Source organism: Anolis sagrei, chromosome 1 (genome assembly GCF_037176765.1).
Source record: "Anolis sagrei isolate rAnoSag1 chromosome 1, rAnoSag1.mat, whole genome shotgun sequence".
In the NCBI taxonomy this organism is placed as follows: domain Eukaryota; kingdom Metazoa; phylum Chordata; class Lepidosauria; order Squamata; family Dactyloidae; genus Anolis; species Anolis sagrei.
The window spans coordinates 521,971-543,163 of NC_090021.1; the positions used below are offsets into that span (position 1 = coordinate 521,971).

General features: G+C 46.6%; 3 protein-coding genes across 3 annotated transcripts in view; 1 reads left to right on the plus strand and 2 right to left on the minus strand.

Moving 5' to 3' along the window:
* The window catches only part of CAD (carbamoyl-phosphate synthetase 2, aspartate transcarbamylase, and dihydroorotase), a 66,010-nt gene extending 65,440 nt beyond the window's left edge, over positions 1–570 (minus strand). Inside the window, exon 1 of the mRNA XM_067470190.1 lies at positions 342–570. Within this exon, the coding sequence (XP_067326291.1) occupies positions 342–456 (115 nt within the window). The 5' untranslated portion in view covers positions 457–570. The remainder of the gene's footprint in view (positions 1–341) is intronic.
* Positions 571–3,399: 2,829 nt separating this feature from the next.
* On the minus strand, positions 3,400–14,240 carry ATRAID (all-trans retinoic acid induced differentiation factor). Its single transcript, XM_067470113.1, has 6 exons — positions 13,966–14,240; positions 11,994–12,065; positions 9,268–9,339; positions 8,863–8,984; positions 6,576–6,676; positions 3,400–4,024 (listed from the first exon to the last, which is right to left on the minus strand). Exons 1-6 carry the CDS (start codon positions 14,196–14,198, stop codon positions 3,920–3,922), a joined length of 705 nt encoding a protein of 234 aa, XP_067326214.1. The 5' UTR covers positions 14,199–14,240; the 3' UTR covers positions 3,400–3,919.
* Positions 14,241–20,758: 6,518 nt separating this feature from the next.
* Positions 20,759–21,193, plus strand: part of SLC5A6 (solute carrier family 5 member 6) — a 73,028-nt gene continuing 72,593 nt past the window's right edge. The window contains exon 1 of the mRNA XM_067469112.1: positions 20,759–20,881. The gene's annotated coding sequence lies outside the window, so the exon portion shown is untranslated. The remainder of the gene's footprint in view (positions 20,882–21,193) is intronic.

Consider the following 21,193-nt stretch of genomic DNA (forward strand, 5'->3'; position numbering starts at 1 on the left):
GGAAGGGAGGGAGGGAGGGAAATCCGAAGGGGGGGGGTGCAGGGGGCGGGTCCTCCCCCCGGCTTCTCCCCCTCCTCCCCTCCCCCCCCAGGGGAGCACATGGCGGGCGCGTGCCCTCCTCCCCCCACCCCACCCCACCCCCAAAGGTCGGTGGGGGCGGGGCCCGAGGGACACGTGTCCTGGAAGGGGGGGAGGGCCCCTCAAGGGCACCCAGGCGCTCCCCTCTTTTCCTCTTCCCCTCCCTCCCCCCCTCTCTCTCTCCCTCTCTGTGCATGCTCAGAGGCACTCTCTACCGCGGGGGGGGGGGGGAGAGAGGGGGGTGTCTCTGCCTCAAGACTCACCGACTTCCCCGGCGGCGTGGCTGCGCGTGTCCCCGAAGGGCCTCCCTCGCAGGACGGTCCCATCTTCCAGGACCAAGCTCAGGCCTCCCCGGAGGAAGAGGGGGGTGGTCTCCATGCCTCAAGGAGAGAGAGAGAGAGAGAGAGAGAGAGCAGGGGGAAGGAGGGGGCGGGGCCAAGGCTGCTGCTGCTGCTGCGGATGCGAAGGAGCTGGGAAAGGGGGCGGGGCCCCAGCAGGAGGAAATGACTCACCCAGACTGGGCGGAGACTACCCGGTGGGGACACGCCCCCCAAGGAGGCGGGGCCAAGGGGAGTGTAGCCACGCCCCCTACTGACAGGGTTCTTCCCAAACAGCCCACCTTTGCAACCTTCCCCTTGATCATTCTTATGGTGTTGAACAGACTGCATTCACACCTGGAATCCCAATCTGGGCTCCACAACTGAAGGAAGGGGTGGGCTCTCAGCTGGAATACTGTCTCAAAGGATACAGGGTATGGAGGACAAGCCCTATGAGGAGCGGCTCAAAGACCTGCTGGGCATGTGTTAGCCAAGACAAGGCAGAGGAGAGACACAAAGGATCCAGGGTCTGGGGAACAAGCCCTATGAGGAGCGGCTCAAAGAGCAGCTGGGCATGAGGAGAGACACAAAGGATCCAGGGTCTGGGGAACAAGCCCTATGAGGAGCGGCTCAAAGAGTGGCTGGGCATGAGGAGAGACACAAAGGATCCAGGGTCTGGGGAACAAGCCCTATGAGGAGCGGCTCAAACACCTGCTGGGCATGTTTAGCCAAGAGAAGGCTGAGGAGAGGCACAAAGGATCCAGGGCCTGGGGAACAAGCCCGATGAGGAGCGGCTCAAACACCTGCTGGGCATGTTTAGCCAAGAGAAGGCTGACAAGACACACAAAGGATCCAGGGTATGGAGGACAAACCCTATGAGGAGCGGCTCAAAGAGATGCCAGGCATTTTTAACCAAGAGAAGGCTGACGAGACACACAAAGGATCCAGGGTATGGAAGACAAACCCTATGAGGAGCAGCTCAAAGAGCTGCCGGGCATGTTCAGCCAAGACAAGGCAGAGGAGAGACACAAAGGATCCAGGGTCTGGGGAACAAGCCCTATGAGGAGCAGCTCAAAGAGCTGCTGGGCATGTGTTAGCCAAGAGAAGGTAGAGGAGAGACACAAAGGATCCAGGGTATGGAGGACAAGCCCTATGAGGAGCGGCTTAAGGAGCTGAGCATGTTGAGACTGAAGAAGAGAAGGCTGAGAGGAGATATGATGAGGGCCATGTATAAATATGTGAGAGGAAGCCACAGGGAGAGGAGGGAGCAAGCTTCCTTTCTGCTTCCTTGGAGACTAGGACGCAAGGGAACAATGGCTTCAAACTACAAGAGAGGAGATTCCATCTGAACACGAGGAAGAAGTTCCTGACTGTGAGAGCCGTTCAGCAGTGGAACTCTCTGCCCCGGAGTGTGGTGGAGGCTCCTTCTTTGGAAGCTTTTAAACAGAGGCTGGATAGCCATCTGTCGGGGGTGCTTTGAATGCAATATTCCTGCTTCTTGGCAGAATGGGGTTGGACTGGATGAGGGCCCACGATCATAGAATCCTAGAATCCTAGAGTTGGAAGAGACCTCCTGGGCCATCATCCAGTCCAACCCCATTCTGCCAAGAAGCAGGAATGTTGCATTCAAAGCACCCCTGACAGATGGCCATCCAGCCCCTGTTTAAAAGCTTTCAAAGAAGGAGTCTCCACCACACTCCCTACGGGACAGAGAGTTCCACTGCTGAACGGCCCTCACAGTCAGGAAGTTCTTCCTCGTGTTCTCCCACTGTTTCGCGTTTTTTTTTTTTTTTTTAAATGAATTTATGGGGGCTGAGTTTGGGAAAGAGGAGGATTGAATCATAGGGTCATAGAATCCAAGAGTTGGAAGAGTTGTTCAGGTGGAAACTCCTCTCTTGTAGTTTGAAGCCATGGCTCCATTGTGTCCTAGTCTTCAAGGAAACAATAAACAAGCTTGCTCCCTCCTCCTCCTCCCTGTGGCTTCCTCTCACATATGGCCCTCATCATATCTCCTCTCAGCCTTCTCTTCTTCAGGCTAAGCATGCCCAGCTCCTTAAGCCGCTCCTCATAGGGCTTGTTCCCCAGACCCTTGATCATTTGAGTCGCCCTCTTTCTCTGGACACAGTATTCCAGCTTAGGGTCAATATCTCTCTTGAATTGTGCTTCTCTGGAGACTAGGACACAATAGAGCCATGGCTTCAAATGACAGGAGGGGAAGATTTCCCCTGAACATCAGGAAGAACTTCCTGTGAGAGCCGTTCAGCCATGGAACCCTCTGACACAGAATATATTTTTGTGTGTTTTCATAGTTCTTTTGGCATTTGACAGTGAATTCCACTGAAGCAGAGGTGTCATTGGGCTAAGATGACCAAACAAGTGAATTTCACATAATAATCACATAATCTGTGAAAACAGAACCAACCAAAGAAATAATGGTGAATGGTAAAAAGCCTATGGAGGCTTTGAAACAGAGGCTGGGTGGCCATCTAAAAACCTGGCTCTTCCGCTGCACCTTTTTGTTTATTGTAATGCTATTTCGTTACTGAATTATTTTAAATGTAATCCTGATGATGTTGCTTGTTGCTTATGTTTTGGTTTTATCTTGATATAATATGTTGTTCAGGCTTGGCCCCATGTAAGCCGCTCCGAGTCCCCATTGGGGAGATGGTATAAATAATAATAATAATAATAATAATAATTATTATTATTATTATGGAGTCCCCAGTGATGTAATGGGTTAAACCCTTGTGCCAGCAGGACTGCTGACCAATAAGCTGGCAGTTTGAACCTGGGGAGAGCACGGATGAGCTCCCGTCTGTCAGCTCCAGCTACCCAGGCAGGGATATGAGAGAAGCCTCCCACAGGATGGTAAAACATCAAAACATCCGGGCAACATCCTTGCAGACAGCCAATTCTCTCACACCAGAAGCAACTTGCAGTTTCTGAAGTCACTTCCGATACAGAAAAAAAAATTATTATTCTTATTATTCTTATTATTATTTTATTGTTATTATTATCAATTGCGTAATTCCTTCTCATTTCTTGTAAACAAATGCCTTGCCCTTCATTTCCTTTTACATTATTGCAAGCTATTTGGGTCTCGCTCCATAAATTCAAATAGATAGAAGAAATCCTGCAGCAGGAAGTCCCTCCGGTTCTGGAAGTTGCTGGATCAGGTCCAAACAGGGAACATCCCAATTTGCACCCCAATAGCACCAGTTCGTTACGAGCCCCTTTATTATTAGTCAAAGCCAAGAGGCAGACCTCACCCACTTGGGGTAGGAATCAAGTCCAGCCCCATAAGCTTGGATCCTGGTTGTTGTTGTTGTGGTTGTTGTTGTGGTTGTTGTTGCAAAGTCCCCTGCTTGGCTGTCCCAGTCCAGGTCCAAGGAATCCTCCCCAAATTGCCTGGGGAGACTTAAGGCAAGGGCTACGTAACAAAGCCTCCTCTCCTTTGCTGCTTCCTCATCATCATCCTCATCATCATCCTCATCTGCTTGGAGTTGGCTGAGGGTCATTCCGGCCTAGGAGGTCTTGGCCTTGCGCCGCTGAGTGGTCCAGAGCAGGACGGAGAGGGCGGTCGTCACGGCCCCCAAAGAGCCAAAGAAGAGCAGGTACGGGAAGGAGCCCTGGAAGCGAAAAAGCCGTGGCGGGGGGGGGGGGGGTGTCAGTCAATAGCAGTGCCGTCTCTAGGTGGGGGTGTCACAAAAATATCATAAATAAATATGGATTTAATATAATGTGTATGAGAATGAATGGAAGGATGTATGGAGGTCATAATTTTGCAAACACCAGTAAAAGACCCAGACCTGCAATGACAAACTACCCACTTACTGGACTATAATTAAAAGTTGCTAATGAGAAATGAAAAGTAAACTCTGATAAATGGATGGATGTATGGAGGTCATAATTTGGGAAACACCCGTCAAAGACCCAGGCCTGCAATGGCTAACTATCTGCTTACTGGACTATAATTAAAAGTTCCTAATGAGAAATGAAAAGTAAATTCTGATAAATGAATGGAAAAATGGATGGATGTATGGAGCTCATAATTTGGGAAACACCAGTAAAAGACCCGGGCCTGCAATGGCTAACTAGCTGCTTGCTGACAATAATTAAAAATTGCTAATGAGAAATGAAAAGTAAACTCTGATAAATGAATGGAAGAATGGATGGATGTATGGAGCTCATAATTTTGGAAACACACCAGTCAAAGACCCAGGCCTGCAATGGCTAACTACCCGCTTACTGGACTATAATTAAAAGTTGCTAATGAGAAATGAAAAGTAAACTCTGATAAATGAATGGAAAAATGGATGGATGTATGGAGGTCATAATTTTGGGAACACCAGTCAAAGATCCAGGCCTGCAATGACTAACTACCCGCTTGCTGGACTATAATTAAAAGTTGCTAATGAGAAATGAAAAGTAAATTCTGATAAATGAATGGAAAAATGGATGGATGTATGGAGCTCATAATTTGGGAAACACCAGTCAAAGACCCAGGCCTTCAATACTAACTATCTGCTTGCTGAACTATAATTAAAAATTGCTAAAGGGGAATGAAAAGTAAACTCTGATAAATGAATGGAAGAATGGATGGATGTATGGAGCTCATAATTTTGGAAACACCAGCCAAAGACCCAGGCCTGCAATGGCTAACTACCTGCTTGCTGGACTATAATTAAAAGTTGCTAATGAGAAATGAAAAGTAAACTCTGATAAATGAATGGAAGAATGGATGGATGTATGGAGCTCATAATTTTGGAAACACCAGCCAAAGACCCAGGCCTGCAATGGCTAACTACCTGCTTGCTGGACTATAATTAAAGGTTGCTAATGAGAAATGCAAAGTAAACTCTGATAAATGAATGGAAGAATGGATGGATGTATGGAGCTCATAATTTTGGAAACACCAGCCAAAGACCTAGGCCTGCAATGGCTAACTACCTGCTTGCTGGACTATAATTAAAAGTTGCTAATGAGAAATGAAAAGTAAACTCTGATAAATGGATGGATGTATGGAGCTCATAATTTTGGAAACACCAGTCAAAGACCCCAGCCTGCAACGGCTAACTACCTTCTTGCTGGACTATAATTAAAAGTTGCTAATGAGAAATGAAAAGTAAACTCTGATAAATGGATGGATGTATGGAGCTCATAATTTTGGAAACACCAGTCAAAGACCCCGGCCTGCAATGGCTAACTACCTTCTTGCTGGACTATAATTAAAAGTTGCTAATGAGAAATGAAAAGTAAACTCTGAAAAATGAATGGAAAAATGGATGGATGTATGGAGCTCATAATTTTGGAAACACCAGTCAAAGACCCAGCCCTGCAATGGCTAACTTCTTGCTTGCTGGACTAGAATTAAAAGTTGCTAATGAGAAATGAAAAGTAAATTCTGAAAAATGAATGGAAGAATGGATGGATGTATGCGGGGTTTTGTGTGGGAAGTTTGGCCCAATTCTAACCTTGGTGGGGTTCAGAATGTTCTTTGACTGTAGGTGAACTATAAATCCCAGCAACTACAACTCCCAAATGTCAAGATTCTATTTCCCCCAAACTCCACCAGTGTTCCCATTTGGGCATATGGAGTATTCGTGAAGAGTTTGGTCCAGATCAATCATTGTTTGGGTTCACAGTGCTCTCTGGATGTAGGTGAACTACAACTCCAAAACTCAAGGTCAATGCCCACCAAACCTTTCCAATATTTTCTGTTGGTCATGGGAGTTCTGTGTGCCAGGTTTGGTTCAATTCCATCATTGGTAGAGTTCAGAATGCTCTTTGATTGCAGATGAACTATAAATCCCAGAAACTACAACTCCGAAATGATGGAATCAATCCCCTCCAATCCCACCAGTACTGGAATTTGGGCATATCGGGTATTTGTACCAAATTGGGTCCAGTGAATGAAAATATATCCTGCATATCAGATATTTACATTACAATTCATAACAGGAAAATAACTTTATGGCTGGGGGGTCACCACAACATGAGGAACTGTATTAAGGGGTCACGGCATTAGGAAGGTTGAGAACCACTGATGTAATGTATCACTGGGCTTGGCTTGGGGAGATGGAGGTGGGGTATAAATAATAATAATAATAATAATTATTATTATTATTATTCTGATGATGATGCAAGATTCTATGATTCTCTGCTGCAGGGGCCACTCACCTGGCGCAGGCACTTGTAGCCGTGGAAGGGGCTTGCACAGAGGCACTGGGGCAGGCCAGGCCCGTCCGGGGCACACAGGGAGTCCTCAGGACACAGCCAGCCTGCAAAAGAGAGCAGACAGAGAGAGCAGGGTCAGGAGGGGATCCCTCCCCAAAGACCCCATAGCAGTTCAAGCGGTGCCAAGCGGCACGAATTCTCCAGTGCATGAAGAGGGGAGAAAGCGGAACTCCGCTGCACCAGAGGTCAAGAGCCAATCCCAGGCCAATCTAGAATTGCATTGGATATTTTTTCATTGCTTCCATATCCATTTGTGGTCTCCTAAGACTCTTAGGAGCTCCACTTCCGAGCTCAATCCAAAGTGCTGGTTTTGACCTATAAAGCTCTATACCAGTGTTTCTCAACCTGGGGGTCGGGACCCCTGTGGGGGTCGCGAGAGGGTGTCAAAGGGGTCGCCAAAGACCATCAGAATCTAGTATTTTCTGTTGGACATGGGGGTTCTGTGTGGAAAGTTTGGTCCAATCGTTGGTGGGGTTCAGAATGCTATTTCATTGTGGGTGAACTATAAATCCCAACAACAACAACTCCCAAATGAATCAAATGGCAAGGTCTATTTTCTCCAAACTCAACCAATGTTCACAAATTTGGCATATTGAGTATTTGTGCCAAGTTTGATCCAGATCTATCATTGCTTGAGTCCACAGTGTTCTCTGGATGTAGGTGAACTACAACTCCAAAAACTCAAGGTCTATGTCCACCAGACCTTCCAGTATTTTCTCTTGGTCACGGGAATTCTGTGTGCCAAGTTTGATTCAATTCCATCATTGGTGGAGTTCAGAAGGCTCTTTGATTTTAGGTGAACTATAAATCCCAGCAACTCCAGCATTACCAAATGACAAAAATCAATCACCCCCAACCCCACCAGTATTCAAATTTGGGTGTTTTGGGTATTTGTGCCAAATTTGGTCCAGTGACTGAAAATACATCCTGCATATCAGATATTTATATTACGATTCATAACAATAGCAAAAATACAGTTATGAAGTAGCAACGAAAATAACGTTATGGTTGGGGGTCACCACAACATGAGGATCTGTATTAAGGGGTCGCGGCATTAGGAAGGTTGAGAACCACTGCTCTATATGTTTCTGGCCGCATCTCCCTCTACGTCCCACCTCGTAACTTAAGATCATCCGGGGAGGCCCTGCTCTCGCTCCCGCCAACATCGTAAACGCGGCTGGTGGGGACGAGAGACAGTGCCTTCTCGGTGGTGGCCCCCCGCCTGTGGAACGCACTTCCAAGCGAGATATGATCGACCCCATCCCTCCTGGCTTTCAGGAAGAAAGTAAAATTGTGGCTGTGGGACCAGGCTTTCGGTCAGTTCCCTTTGGGGTGAGAAGGGCGGAATATACATACTGTAAATAAATATTATTATTATTTACTCCTATTGACGTACCTGGAATCACATTAGCTGCTGGTGCAGGTTCAACTTGTAGTCTTTAGAGCAAACATGGGCAAACTTTGGTGTTTTGGACTTCAACTTCTGCAATTTCTAACGGCCGGTCATTAGGAATTGTGGGAGTTGAAGTCCAAGACACCTAAAGGGCCGAAGTTTGCCCACGCCTGCTCTAAAGGCTCCTAGATGCCATGTACTGCTATCAAGCCAAATGCCCACCATCCATATCCTAGGTTACGTCCCTAATCCAGACCTAGACTCTGGGATCGCATTGGACTTTTTTGATGCCGCATCACACTCTGGGCTCACGTTCAGCTTGTGCTCTCTCTCCTAAGACCCCCAGATCCCTTTAACAGGGGCTGTTTCCAAGCCGAGGCCCCACCCATCCCATAATAGTAGACTCCCCCGCCCTTGGCACCAGGAAAGACCCCTCCCCTCCCCTTGCAGGTCCCAATCAAGAAACGAAGAGGACCCTTTGCCTCTTGCTTTACACGTCTGCAGAGGAAGCTGTAAAGAAGAACTGCCTGACTGTGAGAGCCGTTCCGCAGTGGAACTCTCTGCCTTCCCCAGAGTGTGGTGGAGGCTCCTTCTTTGGAAGCTTTTAAACAGAGGCTAGATGGCCATCTGTCAGGGGTGCTTTGAATGCAATATTCCTGCTTCTTGGCAGAATGGGGTTGGACTGGATGGTGGCCCAGGAGGTCTCTTCCAACTCTTTGATTCTAGGATTCTATGATTGGCTGTGACCCCCCCCCCCCAAAACATCCCTTTCCCCCTGGCTCCCCTCCACCCACCCCATAGGACCCCCCCCCCCCCGTGGCAAGCCCTTGCGTGTACCCATTCCGGTGGAGCCGTTGCAGGGGTTCCTCTGGCCTCGGCAGACCCGGCTGCCCTCTTGGAGGGAGGTGCTGTTCCACCCGTCGCTGCCCCCGGGGCAGTCCAGCCTCCCAGGAAGGACCCTGCAGGACAGAAAGGCTGCTCTCATTCAAGGCCTGGTGTCTTGGGGGGGGGGGGAGGCAGGGGCCAGGCTGGCTGACCTTCTCCAAGCAGGACCCAGAAGCCACGCACGGAAGCCCCTCCCCAGTTGAAAAGGTGCCGAGCCCTGGCCAGCCTTCAGCCCACTCCCCAGATACCCCCCCCCCCAGGAGGACAGGGGCCCAAACTGATTTGAGAGAAAAGCAGAGCATAAATAAACACCATAATAATCATCACCCCACCCACTGCCCACTCCACGCCACTCACAAGGTCTCCAGGTGAGAAAATCCCCGGAAGGCCTCTCCTGGGAGGTGTTCCAACGGGTTGTCACTCAGATCGCTGCAAAAGGGGGAAAAGAAGGGGTTTCTAGGGTTTTCCTGGGCAAGGAATGAATAACCAATAATAATAATAATAATAATAATAATAATAATGATAATAATAATAAACTTTATTTATACCCCGCCACCATCTCCCCAAGGGACTCGGAGCGGCTTACATTCAAAGTGCTGGCTTTAGCCTTTAAGGCCCTAAACAGTTCTGGCCCGACCTATCTGTCTGAACGCATCTCCTCCTATGAACCAGTTAGGACGTTAAGATCGTCTGGGGAGGCCCTGCTCTCGGTCCCGCCGGCCGCACAAGCACGCCTGGCGGGGATGAGAGACAGGGCCTTCTCAGTGGTGGCCCCCGGCTGTGGAACGCCCTTCCTACAGACATCAGATCGGCCCCCTCTCTATTAGCATTCCGGAAGAGTGTGAAGACCTGGCTTTTCGAACAGGCTTTCAACTAAGCAATGCAATTGATTGATTATTGGAATGGAATAATGGACAATGAGTTCGGATGCTGATTCTATTGATGAGACGTGATGGATTGTTATAGTGCTGTACTGTTGTATTGATATTTTGGTGTTAATTAATTGATACTACTGTTTTAATTGAGTAATGATTTTGTATTGTGTTGTTGAAACTGGTTGTTAACTGCTCTGAGTCGCCTGAGGGCTGAGAAGAGCGGTATACAAGTGAAGCAAATAAATAAGTAAATAAATAAATTACATGAGTCCAAGTCCAACAATTTTTATTATTATTTTATTTATTTAGAGCTTTTGTAACCCCATCTTTTTGACCTCCGAAGAGGGACTCAGGCCGGCTAACAGCAGAAAAGTCACACACAAACAGAGTAAACATAATAGCATCATAATACATTAATACAAAAATACAGATCATACAATTAAAAAAGCCAGGTCGTCAGAGTAAAATCACAAATTCATCACCATCCGCCTTTAGTGTGGTCAGCCGTTATTGACTCAGTCATCATTCTGCAAATGCTATCTTCCAAAGCCAGGGTTTGACCAGCTTTCTGATAATCAGGAGGGAAGGGGCAGATCTAATCTCCAATGGGAGAGAGTTCCAGAGCCGAGGGGCCACCACCGAGAAGGCCCTGTCCCTCGTCCCCACCAGACACGGTTGCGAAGGAGGTGGGACCGAGAGCGGGGCCCCTCCAGAAGATCTTAACAACCTTGATGGTTCATAGGGGAGAATACGTTCGGAGAGATAAACTGGGCCGGAGTCGTTTAGGGAACAACACATCAATAAAAACAAAAAGCAATAAACAAAAGCAATAAATACAATACAATTAATATAAATCACATATAAACAATAACCAACAAACAGTATCACACAAGGAAGGAACACTCAGGGAGGGGCTTCTGCCAGTTCCTTCCCTTCACATCCGAGTCTAGGTATTGTTTATTTATTGACGACATTTCTAGGCCGCCCGTCTCACCCTGAAGGGGACTCAGAGCGGCTTACAAGATTGTAATTGTTTGTCCTGGCATTGAAATTTTGCCATTACTTATGTGTAAACCGCTTTGAGTCCCCCTCGGGGTGAGAAAAGCAGTATACAAATACTGTAAATATATATATATATGTGTTTGTGTGTGTGTGTGGATTTTAAATGGAAGTGCTTTCAATGTAAGATGTTTGAATCTCTTTGTGGAGAGAAAAAGCAGAGTATAAACGAACATAATAATAATAATAATAATAATAATAATAGCTGTATATTTGTGGATTTTAAATGGAAGTGCCTTTAATGTAAGTCAGTGGTTCTCAACCTTCCTAATGCTGCGACCCCTTAATGCAGTTCCTCATGTTGTGGTGACCCCCAAACACAACATTATTTTTGTTGCAACTCCATAACTGTAATTTTGCTAATTTTATGAATCATAATGTAAATATTTGATATGCAGGATGAATTTTCATTCACTGGACCAAATTTGGCACAAATACTCAATACGCCAAAACTTGAATACTGGTGGGGTTGGGGGGGGGGGGATTGATTTTGTCATTTGGGAGTTGTAGTTGCTGGGATTTATAGTTCATCTACAATCAAATAGCATTCTGAACTCCACCAATGATGCAATTGAACTAGACTTGGCACACATAACTCTCATGACCAACAGAAAATGCTGTAAGGGTTTGGTGGGCATTGTCCTTGAGTTTGAGAGCTGTAGTTCACCTACATCCAGAGAGGTGAACTCAAACAATGATGTATCTGGACCAAACTTGGCACAAATACTCAATATGCCCAAATGTGAACACTGGTGGAGTTTGGGGAAAATAGACCTTGACATTTGGGAGTTGTAGTTGCTGGGATTTATAGTTCCCCTGCAATCCGAGAGCATTCTGAAGCCCACCAATGATACAATTTGGCCAAACTTCCCACACAGAACCCCCATGATCAACAGAAAATACTGTTTGTTTTTTATCGTCTTTGGTGACCCCTTTGACACCCCCTCGCGACCCCGCCAGGGGTCCCTACCCCCAGGTTGAGAAACACTGATGTAAGACATTTGAACCTCTTTGTGGAGAGAAAAAGCGGAGTATAAACATAATAATAATAATAATAATAATAGCTGTCCATCCTCTCCCCCCCCCCCCAAGCACCAATCCTGCAGCAGGAAGTCCCTCCAGTAGGACCCCAAATGGTCAGAGACTCACATGACGATGGCGGTGCTGGCCTCCCTGAAGCTGGAGCAGAGCGTACGGAGCGAGCAGTTCCCCAGGTCCAACCTGGAAAAGGGTCACAAAGAGGCAGAGAACATTGAGCCGCTTGAGGTCAGCAGGGGCTCCTTCCCTTCCCCTCCCCCGCACTGTCCGAGAAGTGTGTCCAGTTTGGGTTGAATGACTCAAGACAGAGATAGACGAGAGGGAGGGATTTCCAGAGAAGGGCCAACAAAAGGGCCAAAGGTCTGGCGATGTTTACCTTGGAGAAGAAAAGGCTGAGGCCCTGCCATATTGTCATATAATACCCAAGTGATCGGCTTTGAACTGGATGAGAAGACAGTGTGGACTCATATAACCCAGTTCAAAAGAGACAATGTGGATGATCTGCTTTGATAATTATATTTATTTACTTATTTCAGATATTTGTACCCCGCCCTTTAACGGGGGGACGGACACGACTCAGGGCGGCTTCCAGCCAGCAGCGATTCGATGCATCCATGTACACATAATAAACACACAATACAACCAATAATTGCAAACAATGAAAACATTAAATCAATTCAATTAAAATATACTTCAATATAACAACTTTGTGGCCTTATTTAACCAAATTCTGAGGTTGAAGACTCCATCAGGATGGAGTTATATGGCAGCATAGAAGGGACCTGAGAGAAAGGGGCATCTATTGATTCATTTACGACATTTATATGCCGCACTTCTCACCCCGAAGGGGACTCAGAGCAGGTTACGAGTAAAATATAAATACAATATATTATATAATTACCATAACACAATATTATTATATATTATTATATTGTACTATAACATTATACTGTAAGATTATTAGTAATATTACATTTACTATAAAATATATAATCATAGAATCAAAGAGTTGGGAGAGACCTCCTGGGCCATCATCCAGTCCAACCCCATTCTGCCAAGAAGAAGGAATATTGCATTCAAATCACCCCTGACAGATGGCCATCCAGCCTCTGTTTAAGAGCCTCCAAAGAAGGAGCCTCCACCACACTCCGTGGCAGAGAGTTCCACTGCTGAACGGCTCTCACAGTCAGGAAGTTCTTCCTCCTGTTCAGATGGAATCTCCTCTCTTGTAGTTTGAAGCCATTGTTTCGTGTCCTAGTCTCCAGGGAAGCAGAAAGGAAGCTTGCTCCCCCCCCTCCTCCCTATGATATATTCCTCTCACATATTTCATCATTATCATCATCATCACTTTATTTCTTAATTAGTCGCTCTCCACCAAAGTGCTCTGAGCGAATTACAATTTAAAATAGCTTATACACAATACAAAACATTCAACATAAAAACATTCAGTGGTGACTATGGCAAAATTTGGTCTGATTACTTAATGCACAACATGCATTTATACATGGCTCTCATATCTCCTCTCATCCTTTTCTTCTTCAGGTTAAACATGCCCAGCTCTTTAAGCCGCTCCTCATTGGGCTTGTTCTCCAGACCCTTGATCATTTTAGTCGCTCTCCTCTGGACACAGTATTCCAGCTTAGAGTCAATCTCTCTCTTCACATTGAACTGGAATATATGGCTGTGTGGACTCTGATCACCCAGTTCAAATCTTGTGGGGTTTTCTGCTTTGCTATTCCGGAGTATATGGCTGTGAGGAAGGTCCCTGGGCCTAGTGGAGTCCCTTTCTCTGGAGGTTTGTCAGCAAGGGCTGGGTGGGCCTCTGTCGGGAGGAATCGGGTTGGGCCTCCCTGCCTGGCAGATTGAGGCGGGCCTGGATGGCCTTCAGGGTCTCCTCCACCTCTAGGAGTGTGTGGGCCCTTCCGCACTGCCACATAATCCAGAATGTCACGGCAGATAACCTACATTATGTGCTTTGAACTGGATTATCTGAGTCCACACTGCCAGAGAGCCCAGTTCAAAGCTGAATATGAGGCCTCTGTGTGGAAGGGGCCTATGGCGTATGGCTGGGCCGGGGTCTCACCCGAGGAGGCGCTCCGCTTGGGCCTGGTTCCGGTCCCGGAGGAGGAGGCAGCACCTTCCCCGCAGCGCCGCGCCCGCCCTCCCGGCGCAGAAGGCCCACACCGGGGAGCTCTCCCGGGCGGGCCCCGCGCAGCAGTCCCCGCCGCACAGCCCGGAAGGGGAGGCCGAGGAGAAGGAAGCCAGGCAGGCCAGGAGCGGGAGCAGAGCCGCCAAGAGCCGGCCGGGCGCAGCCATGTTGCTTCCGACGGCCTCACGTGACTCCCCAGGCGGATGGTCACGTGGCGCCAGGAGGGCGCTCTCTCTCTCTCTCTCTCTCTCATAAAGAAGTCCGGCAGCGCCCCTGGTGGTTGTGGAGGGGAAAGCACCCTCAGCTCATTCCAGAGACAAACATTCCCTGGACAGTCAAGGAAAAGGAACACCAAGTGTTCATAGAATCCTAGAATCCTAAAAGAGTTGGAAGAGACCTCCTGGGCCCTCATCCAGTCCAACCCCATTCTGCCAAGAAGCAGGAAGATTGCATTCAAAGCACCCCTGACAGATGGCCATCCAGCCTCTGCTTAAAAGCTTCCAAAGAAGGAGCCTCCACCACACTCCCTATGGGGCAGAGAGTTCCACTGCTGAACGGCTCTCACAGTCAGGAAGTTCTTCCTCATGTTCAGATGGAATCTCCTCTCTTGTAGTTTGAAGCCATTCTTCCATTGCGTCCTAGTCTCCAAGGAAGCAGAAAACAAGCTTGCTCCCTCCTCCTCCTCCCTGTGGCTTCCTCTCACATATTTATACATGGCTATCACTTCTCCTCTCAGCCTTCTCTTCTTCAGGCCAAACATGCCCAGTTCCTTAAGCTGCTCCTCATAGGGCTTGTTCTCCAGACCCTTGAACATTTGAGTCGCCCTCCTCTGGACACATTCCAGCTTAGAGTCAAAATCTCTTGAATTGTGGTGCCCAGAATTGGACACAATATTCCAGGTAAAGTGGTCTAACCAGAGCAGAATAGAGCATGGGGAGCAGGACTTCCCTGGACCTAGGCACTAGGCTCCTCTTGATGCCTGAGGCCAACATCCCATTGGCTTTTTTTGCTGCCACATCACATTCCTGGCTCATGTTTAACTTGTTGTCCACGACTGTCCTTGACTGGACAGTCAAGGAAAAGGAACGCCAAGTGTTGTCCAAGGAAGGCTTCCATGACCGGAATCAATAGGCTGCTCTGAGTTTTCCGTAGGGCTGCCTGGCCACCTTCCAGAAGCATTCTCTCCTGACGTTACACCCACATCTCTGGCTAAAGGCACTATAAAGATGGAGAGGAGGGCGCAAGCTTCCTTTCTGCTTCCCTGGAGATTAGGACATGGAGCAATGGCTTCAAACTAGAAGAAAGGAGATTCCACGTGAACATGAGGAAGAACTTCCTGACTGTGAGAGCCTTTCAGCAGTGGAACTCTCTGCCTTCCCTGGAGTGTGGTGGAGGCTCCTTCTTTGGAGGCTTTGAAACAGAGGCCGGATGGCCATCTGTCAGGGGTGCTTTGAATGCAATATTCCTGCTTCTTGGCAGAATGGGGGTGGACTGGATGATGGCCCAAAGAAGGAGCCTCTACCACACTCCCTCCAGGACAGAGAGTTCCCGCCATAGATGCAGGCGAAACGTCAGGAGAAATGCCTCTAGAACATGGCCATATAGCCCGAAAAAACCCACAAGAACTGAGTGATTCCGGCCATGAAAGCCTTCGACAATACAGAGAGTTCCACTGCTGAACGGCTCTCACAGTCTGAAAGTTCTTCCTAATAATGTTCAGATGGAATCTCCTTCCTTGTAGTTTGAAGCCATGGCTCCATTGCGTCCTAGTCTCCAGGGAAGCAGAAAGGAAGCTCCCTCCCTTCTCCTCCCTCCTCCTCCTAAATATGTGGCTTCCTCTCATCATGTCTCCTCTCAGCCTTATTTTTATTTACTTCATTTATATACCGCTTTTATCAGACATTAGGGAACTCAGAGCGGTTCTTCAGAGTAAACATGTTGTACGTCTTCTAAATGTGCACAGACTATGTTATCATCAGCATAATGAAATTCTGTAACAGATGTAGGTCTTCTTCTGAATTCACACAGACTACGTTATCATCAGCATACTGGAATTCTATAACAGATGTTGTATGTCTTCTGAATGTGCACAGACTACGTTATCATCAGCATATTGGAATTATATAACAGATGTTGTATGTCTTCTGAATGCACACAGACGTTACCATCAGCATATTGGAGTTATATAACAGATGTTGTACATCTTCTGAATGCGCACAGAGTACATTATCATCGGCATATTGGAATTCTACAACGTGTTGTAGGTCTTCTTCTGACTGTACAGACTATGTTATCATCAGCATATTGGACTTCTATAACAGATGTTATATCTTCTGAATGCGCACAGACTACATTATCATCAGCATATTGTAATTATATAACAGATGTTGTATGTCTTCTGAATGCACACAGACATTATCATCAGCATATTGGAGTTCTATAACAGATGTTGTACATCTTCTGAACGCGCACAGACTACTTTATCTTCAGCATATTGGGATTCTATAATAGATGTTGTACATCTTCTGAATGACTACATTATCATCAGCATATTGGAATTATATAAAAGATGTTGTATGTCTTCTGAATGCACACAGACTACGTTATCATCAGCATATTGGAGTTCTATAACAGATGTTGTATGTATTCTGAATGCGCACAGACTACATTATCATCAGCATATTAGAATTCTATAACAGATGTTGTACGTCTTCTGGACGTGCACAGATTACATTATCATCGGCAGATTGGAATTCTATAACATGTAGGTCAGTGGTTCTCAACCTGGGGTCCCCAGATGTTTCTGGCCTACAACTCCCAGGAATCCCAGCCAGTTTACCAGCTGTTAAGATTTCTGGGAGTTGCAGGCCAAAAACATCTGGGGACCCCACGTTGAGAACTACTGATGTAGGTCTTCTTCTGACTGTACAGACTATGTTATCATCAGCATATTGGAATTCTGTAACAGATGTTGCAGGTCTTCTGAATGCGCACAGGTTACATTATCATCGGCATATTGGACTTCTATAACAGATGTAGGTCTTCTGAATGTGCATAGACTACGTTATCATCAGCATATTGGGATTCTATAACAGATGTTGTACATCTTCTGAATGTGCACAGAGTATGTTATCACTAGCATATTGGAATTCTATAACATGTTGTAGGTCTTCTTTTGAATGCACACAGAGTATGTTATCATCAGCATATTGGAATTCTATAACAGATGTTGTACATCATCTGAATGCGCACAGACTACATTATCATCGGCATATTGGGGCTCTATAACAGATGTTGTAGGTCTTCTAAATGTGTACACTACATTATCATCAGCATATTGGAATTCTATAACAGATGTACGTCTTCTGAATGTGCACAGACTACGTGCACATTCTGAATTCTATAACAGACTTCTGAATTCTACAACAGTTGTACATCTTCTGAATGTGCACAGACTACGTTATCATCAGTATATTGGACTTCTATAACAGATGTTGTACATCTTCTGAATATGCACAGACTACGTTATCATCAGTATTAACCCACCAGGACTCTAAGATCTTCTGGGGAGGCCCTGCTCTCGATCCCGCCTGCATCACAAGCACGGCTGGCGGGGATGAGGGACAGGGCCTTCTCTGTGGTGGCCCCTCGGCTGTGGAACACCCTTCCCATGGACATTAGATCAGCTCCTACGTTAATGGTGTTTCGAAGGAAACTAAAAACCTGGCTGTTTGAACAGGCGTTCGGATAAGCAGTGCAATGAATACGATGAATATAGGAACGGAATTATGGATAATGAATTGGATCACGATTCTAGTTACGAGATGTTAATGTGTTGTTATTGATGTGTCATTACTTGGTATACTATGCTGTTAATGGTTTTTAAACTGTATGTTGTATGATTGTCTTTTTGCTCTTGTTGTGAACCGCGTTGAGTTGCCTACGGGCTGAGAAACTGTGGTATACAAGCAAAGTAAATAAATAAATATATTGGAATTCTATAACAGATGTTGTACATCCTCTGAATGTGCACAGAGTACGTTATCATCAGCATATTGGAATTCTGTAACAGATGTAGGTCTTCTGAATGCGCACAGAGTACTTTATCATCAGCATATTGGAATTCATTGCATGTATTAATCCTGGAGTGAGGATAACCTACCGGCTGTTAGGAATGGTGGGAGTTGGAGTCCAAAACATCTGGAGGGAGGGAAGGAGGGCCCAAGTTGGCCCAGGCCTGATTCAGAGTGTATCTGCTCCTTTGGTAGATGATTCACTAGCTGGCCAAGGTCAGGCTTGGAGAGTGTCCTTGGGAGTGCCCTTTCCCCCTGCTAGCTCCAACGAGGGGGCGGGGCTTAATCAGGATGCTCCGCCCCATCCTTGGCTCTCAGTGGGTTGTGCTTAATCAGGTTACATTATCATCGGCATATTGGAATTCTATAACATGTTGTAGGTCTTGTTCTGAATGTGCACAGACTATGTTATCATCAGCATATTGAAATTCTGTAACAAATGTAGTTCTTCTTCTGAATTCACACAGACTACATTATCATCAGCATATTGTAATTATATAACAGATATTGCATGTCTTCTGAATGCGCACAGACTACATTATCATCAGCATATTGGAATTCTATAACAGATGTACATCTTCTGAATGTGCACAGACTACATTATCATCAGCATATTGTAATTATATAACAGATATTGCATGTCTTCTGAATGCGCACAGACTACATTATCATCAGCATATTGGAATTCTATAACAGATGTACATCTTCTGAATGTGCACAGACTACGTGCACATTCTGAATTCTATAACAGTTGTACATCTTCTGAATGTGCACAGACTACATTATCATCAGCATATTGGAATTCTGTAACAGATGTGGGTCATCTTCTGAAAGCACACAGACTACGTTATCATCAGCATATTGGAATTCTGTATATCATCAGCATATTGGAATTCTGTAACAGATGTGGGTCATCTTCTGAAAGCACACAGACTACGTTATCATCAGCATATTGGAATTCTGTATATCATCAGCATATTGGAATTCTGTAACAGATGTGGGCCATCTTCTGAATGTGCACAGACTACGTGCACATTCTGAATTCTATAACAGTTGTACATCTTCTGAATGTGCACAGACTACATTATCATCAGCATATTGGAATTCTGTAACAGATGTGGGCCATCTTCTGAATGCGCACAGACTACATTATCATCAGCATATTGGAATTGTGCAACAGATGTTGTCCATCTTGTGAATGCGCACAGATTATGTTATCATCACCATATTGGAGTTCTATAACAGATGTACGTCTTCTGAATGTGCACAGACTACATTATCATCGGCATATTGGAATTCTGTAACAGATGTGGGCCATCTTCTGAAAGCACACAGACTACGTTATCATCTGCATGTTGGAGTTCTATGTTGTTGGTGTGACCTTGGTTTTGGGTTGGCCCCGGCTCCTTTGGTAGATGATTCACTAGCCTGGCAAGGTCAGTCTCCGAGGTGTGTCCTTGGGAGTGCCCTTTCCCCCTGCTAGCTCCAACGAGGGGGAGGGGCTTAATCAGAATGCTCCGCCCCCTCCTTGGCTATTTATCTAGCCTTCTACAGTATAACTGAAGTTGTACGTCTTCTTCTGAATGTGCACAGAGTACATTATGATCAGCATATTGGACTTCTATAAGAGATGTTGTACATCTTCTGAATGCGCACAGACTACGTTATCATCAGCATATTGGAATTCTGTATATCATCAGCATGTTGGAATTCATTGCATATATTAATCCTGGAGGGAGGATTACCTTTAATATAGAGCAGGCCTGGGCCAACTTGGGCCCTCCCTCCTTCCCTTCCTCCAGGTGTTTTGGACTCCAACTCCCACCATTCCTAACAGCCTGCCGGCTGTTAGGAATGGTGGGAGTTGGAGTCCAAAACACCTGGAGGGAGGGAAGGAGGGAAGGAGGGCCCAAGTTGGCCCTGACCCCTTTGGTAGATGATTCACCAGCTGGGCAAGGTCAGGCCTGGAGGTGGAATTCTATAACACATGTTGTACATCTTCTGAATGTGCACAGAGTACGTTATCATCAGCATATTGGAATTCTGTAACAGATGTAGGTCTTCTGAATGCGCACAGAGTATTAATCCTGGAGTGAGGACAACCTTTAATTTAGAGCAGGCCTGGGCCAACTTGGGCCCTCCTTCCCTCCTTCCCTTCCTCCAGGTGTTTTGGACTCCAACTCCCACCATTCCTAAATGCCTACCGGCTGTTAGGAATGGTGGGAGTTGGAGTCCAAAACACCTGGAGGGAGGGCCCAAGTTGGCCCTGACCCCTTTGGTAGATGATTCAGCAGCTGGGCAAGGTCAGGCGTGGAGGTGGAATTCTATAAGACATGTTGTACATCTTCTGAATGCGCACAGAGTACGTTATCATCAGCATGTTGGAATTCATTGCATGTATTAATCCTGGAGTGAGGATTCACCAGCTGGGCAAGGTCAGGCTTGGAGGTGTGCCCTTGGGAATGCCCTTTCCCCCTGCTAGCTCCAACGAGGGGGCGGGGCTTCACCAGGACGCTCCGCCCCCTCCTTGGCTCTCAGTGGGTTGAGCTGTGCCCGGCCTGGCCATGGCGCCTGCGCGGGCTTCAGTTCCCGGCCTGTGACGTCAGCGAGGCGCCGGCCCCTGAGTGGGCGTGGCTTGCCCTTGGAATGTCAAGTGCGGCGCGGAAGAGAGAGAGAGAGAGAGAGGCTGAGTCGTCGCCGGCCGAGCAGGGAGACAGAAGCACGTGGGTGGGCCGGCGGAGGGGAAGAGGGAACTCTGCACATGCTCAGGTTATAAGGTTAGTATGGCTGTGGGTGTTGCTGTTATAGACAGAGGGGAACTCTGAGCCTTGGAGGAACTCTGCACATGCTCAGGGGCACTCTGGCTGGAGGAAGAGGAGGAGGAGGAAGAGGAGGAGGCTATAAATCATCATTATTGTTATTATATTACATACAGAGGGGAACTCTGCACATGCTCAGGGGCAATCTTGTGGAGGAGGAGGTTATTATATGATTATATTATATTATTATTATTATAAAACTGCACATGCTCAGGAGAAATCTTGCTGGAGGAGGAGGTTATTATATTATATAATAATAATAATAATAAT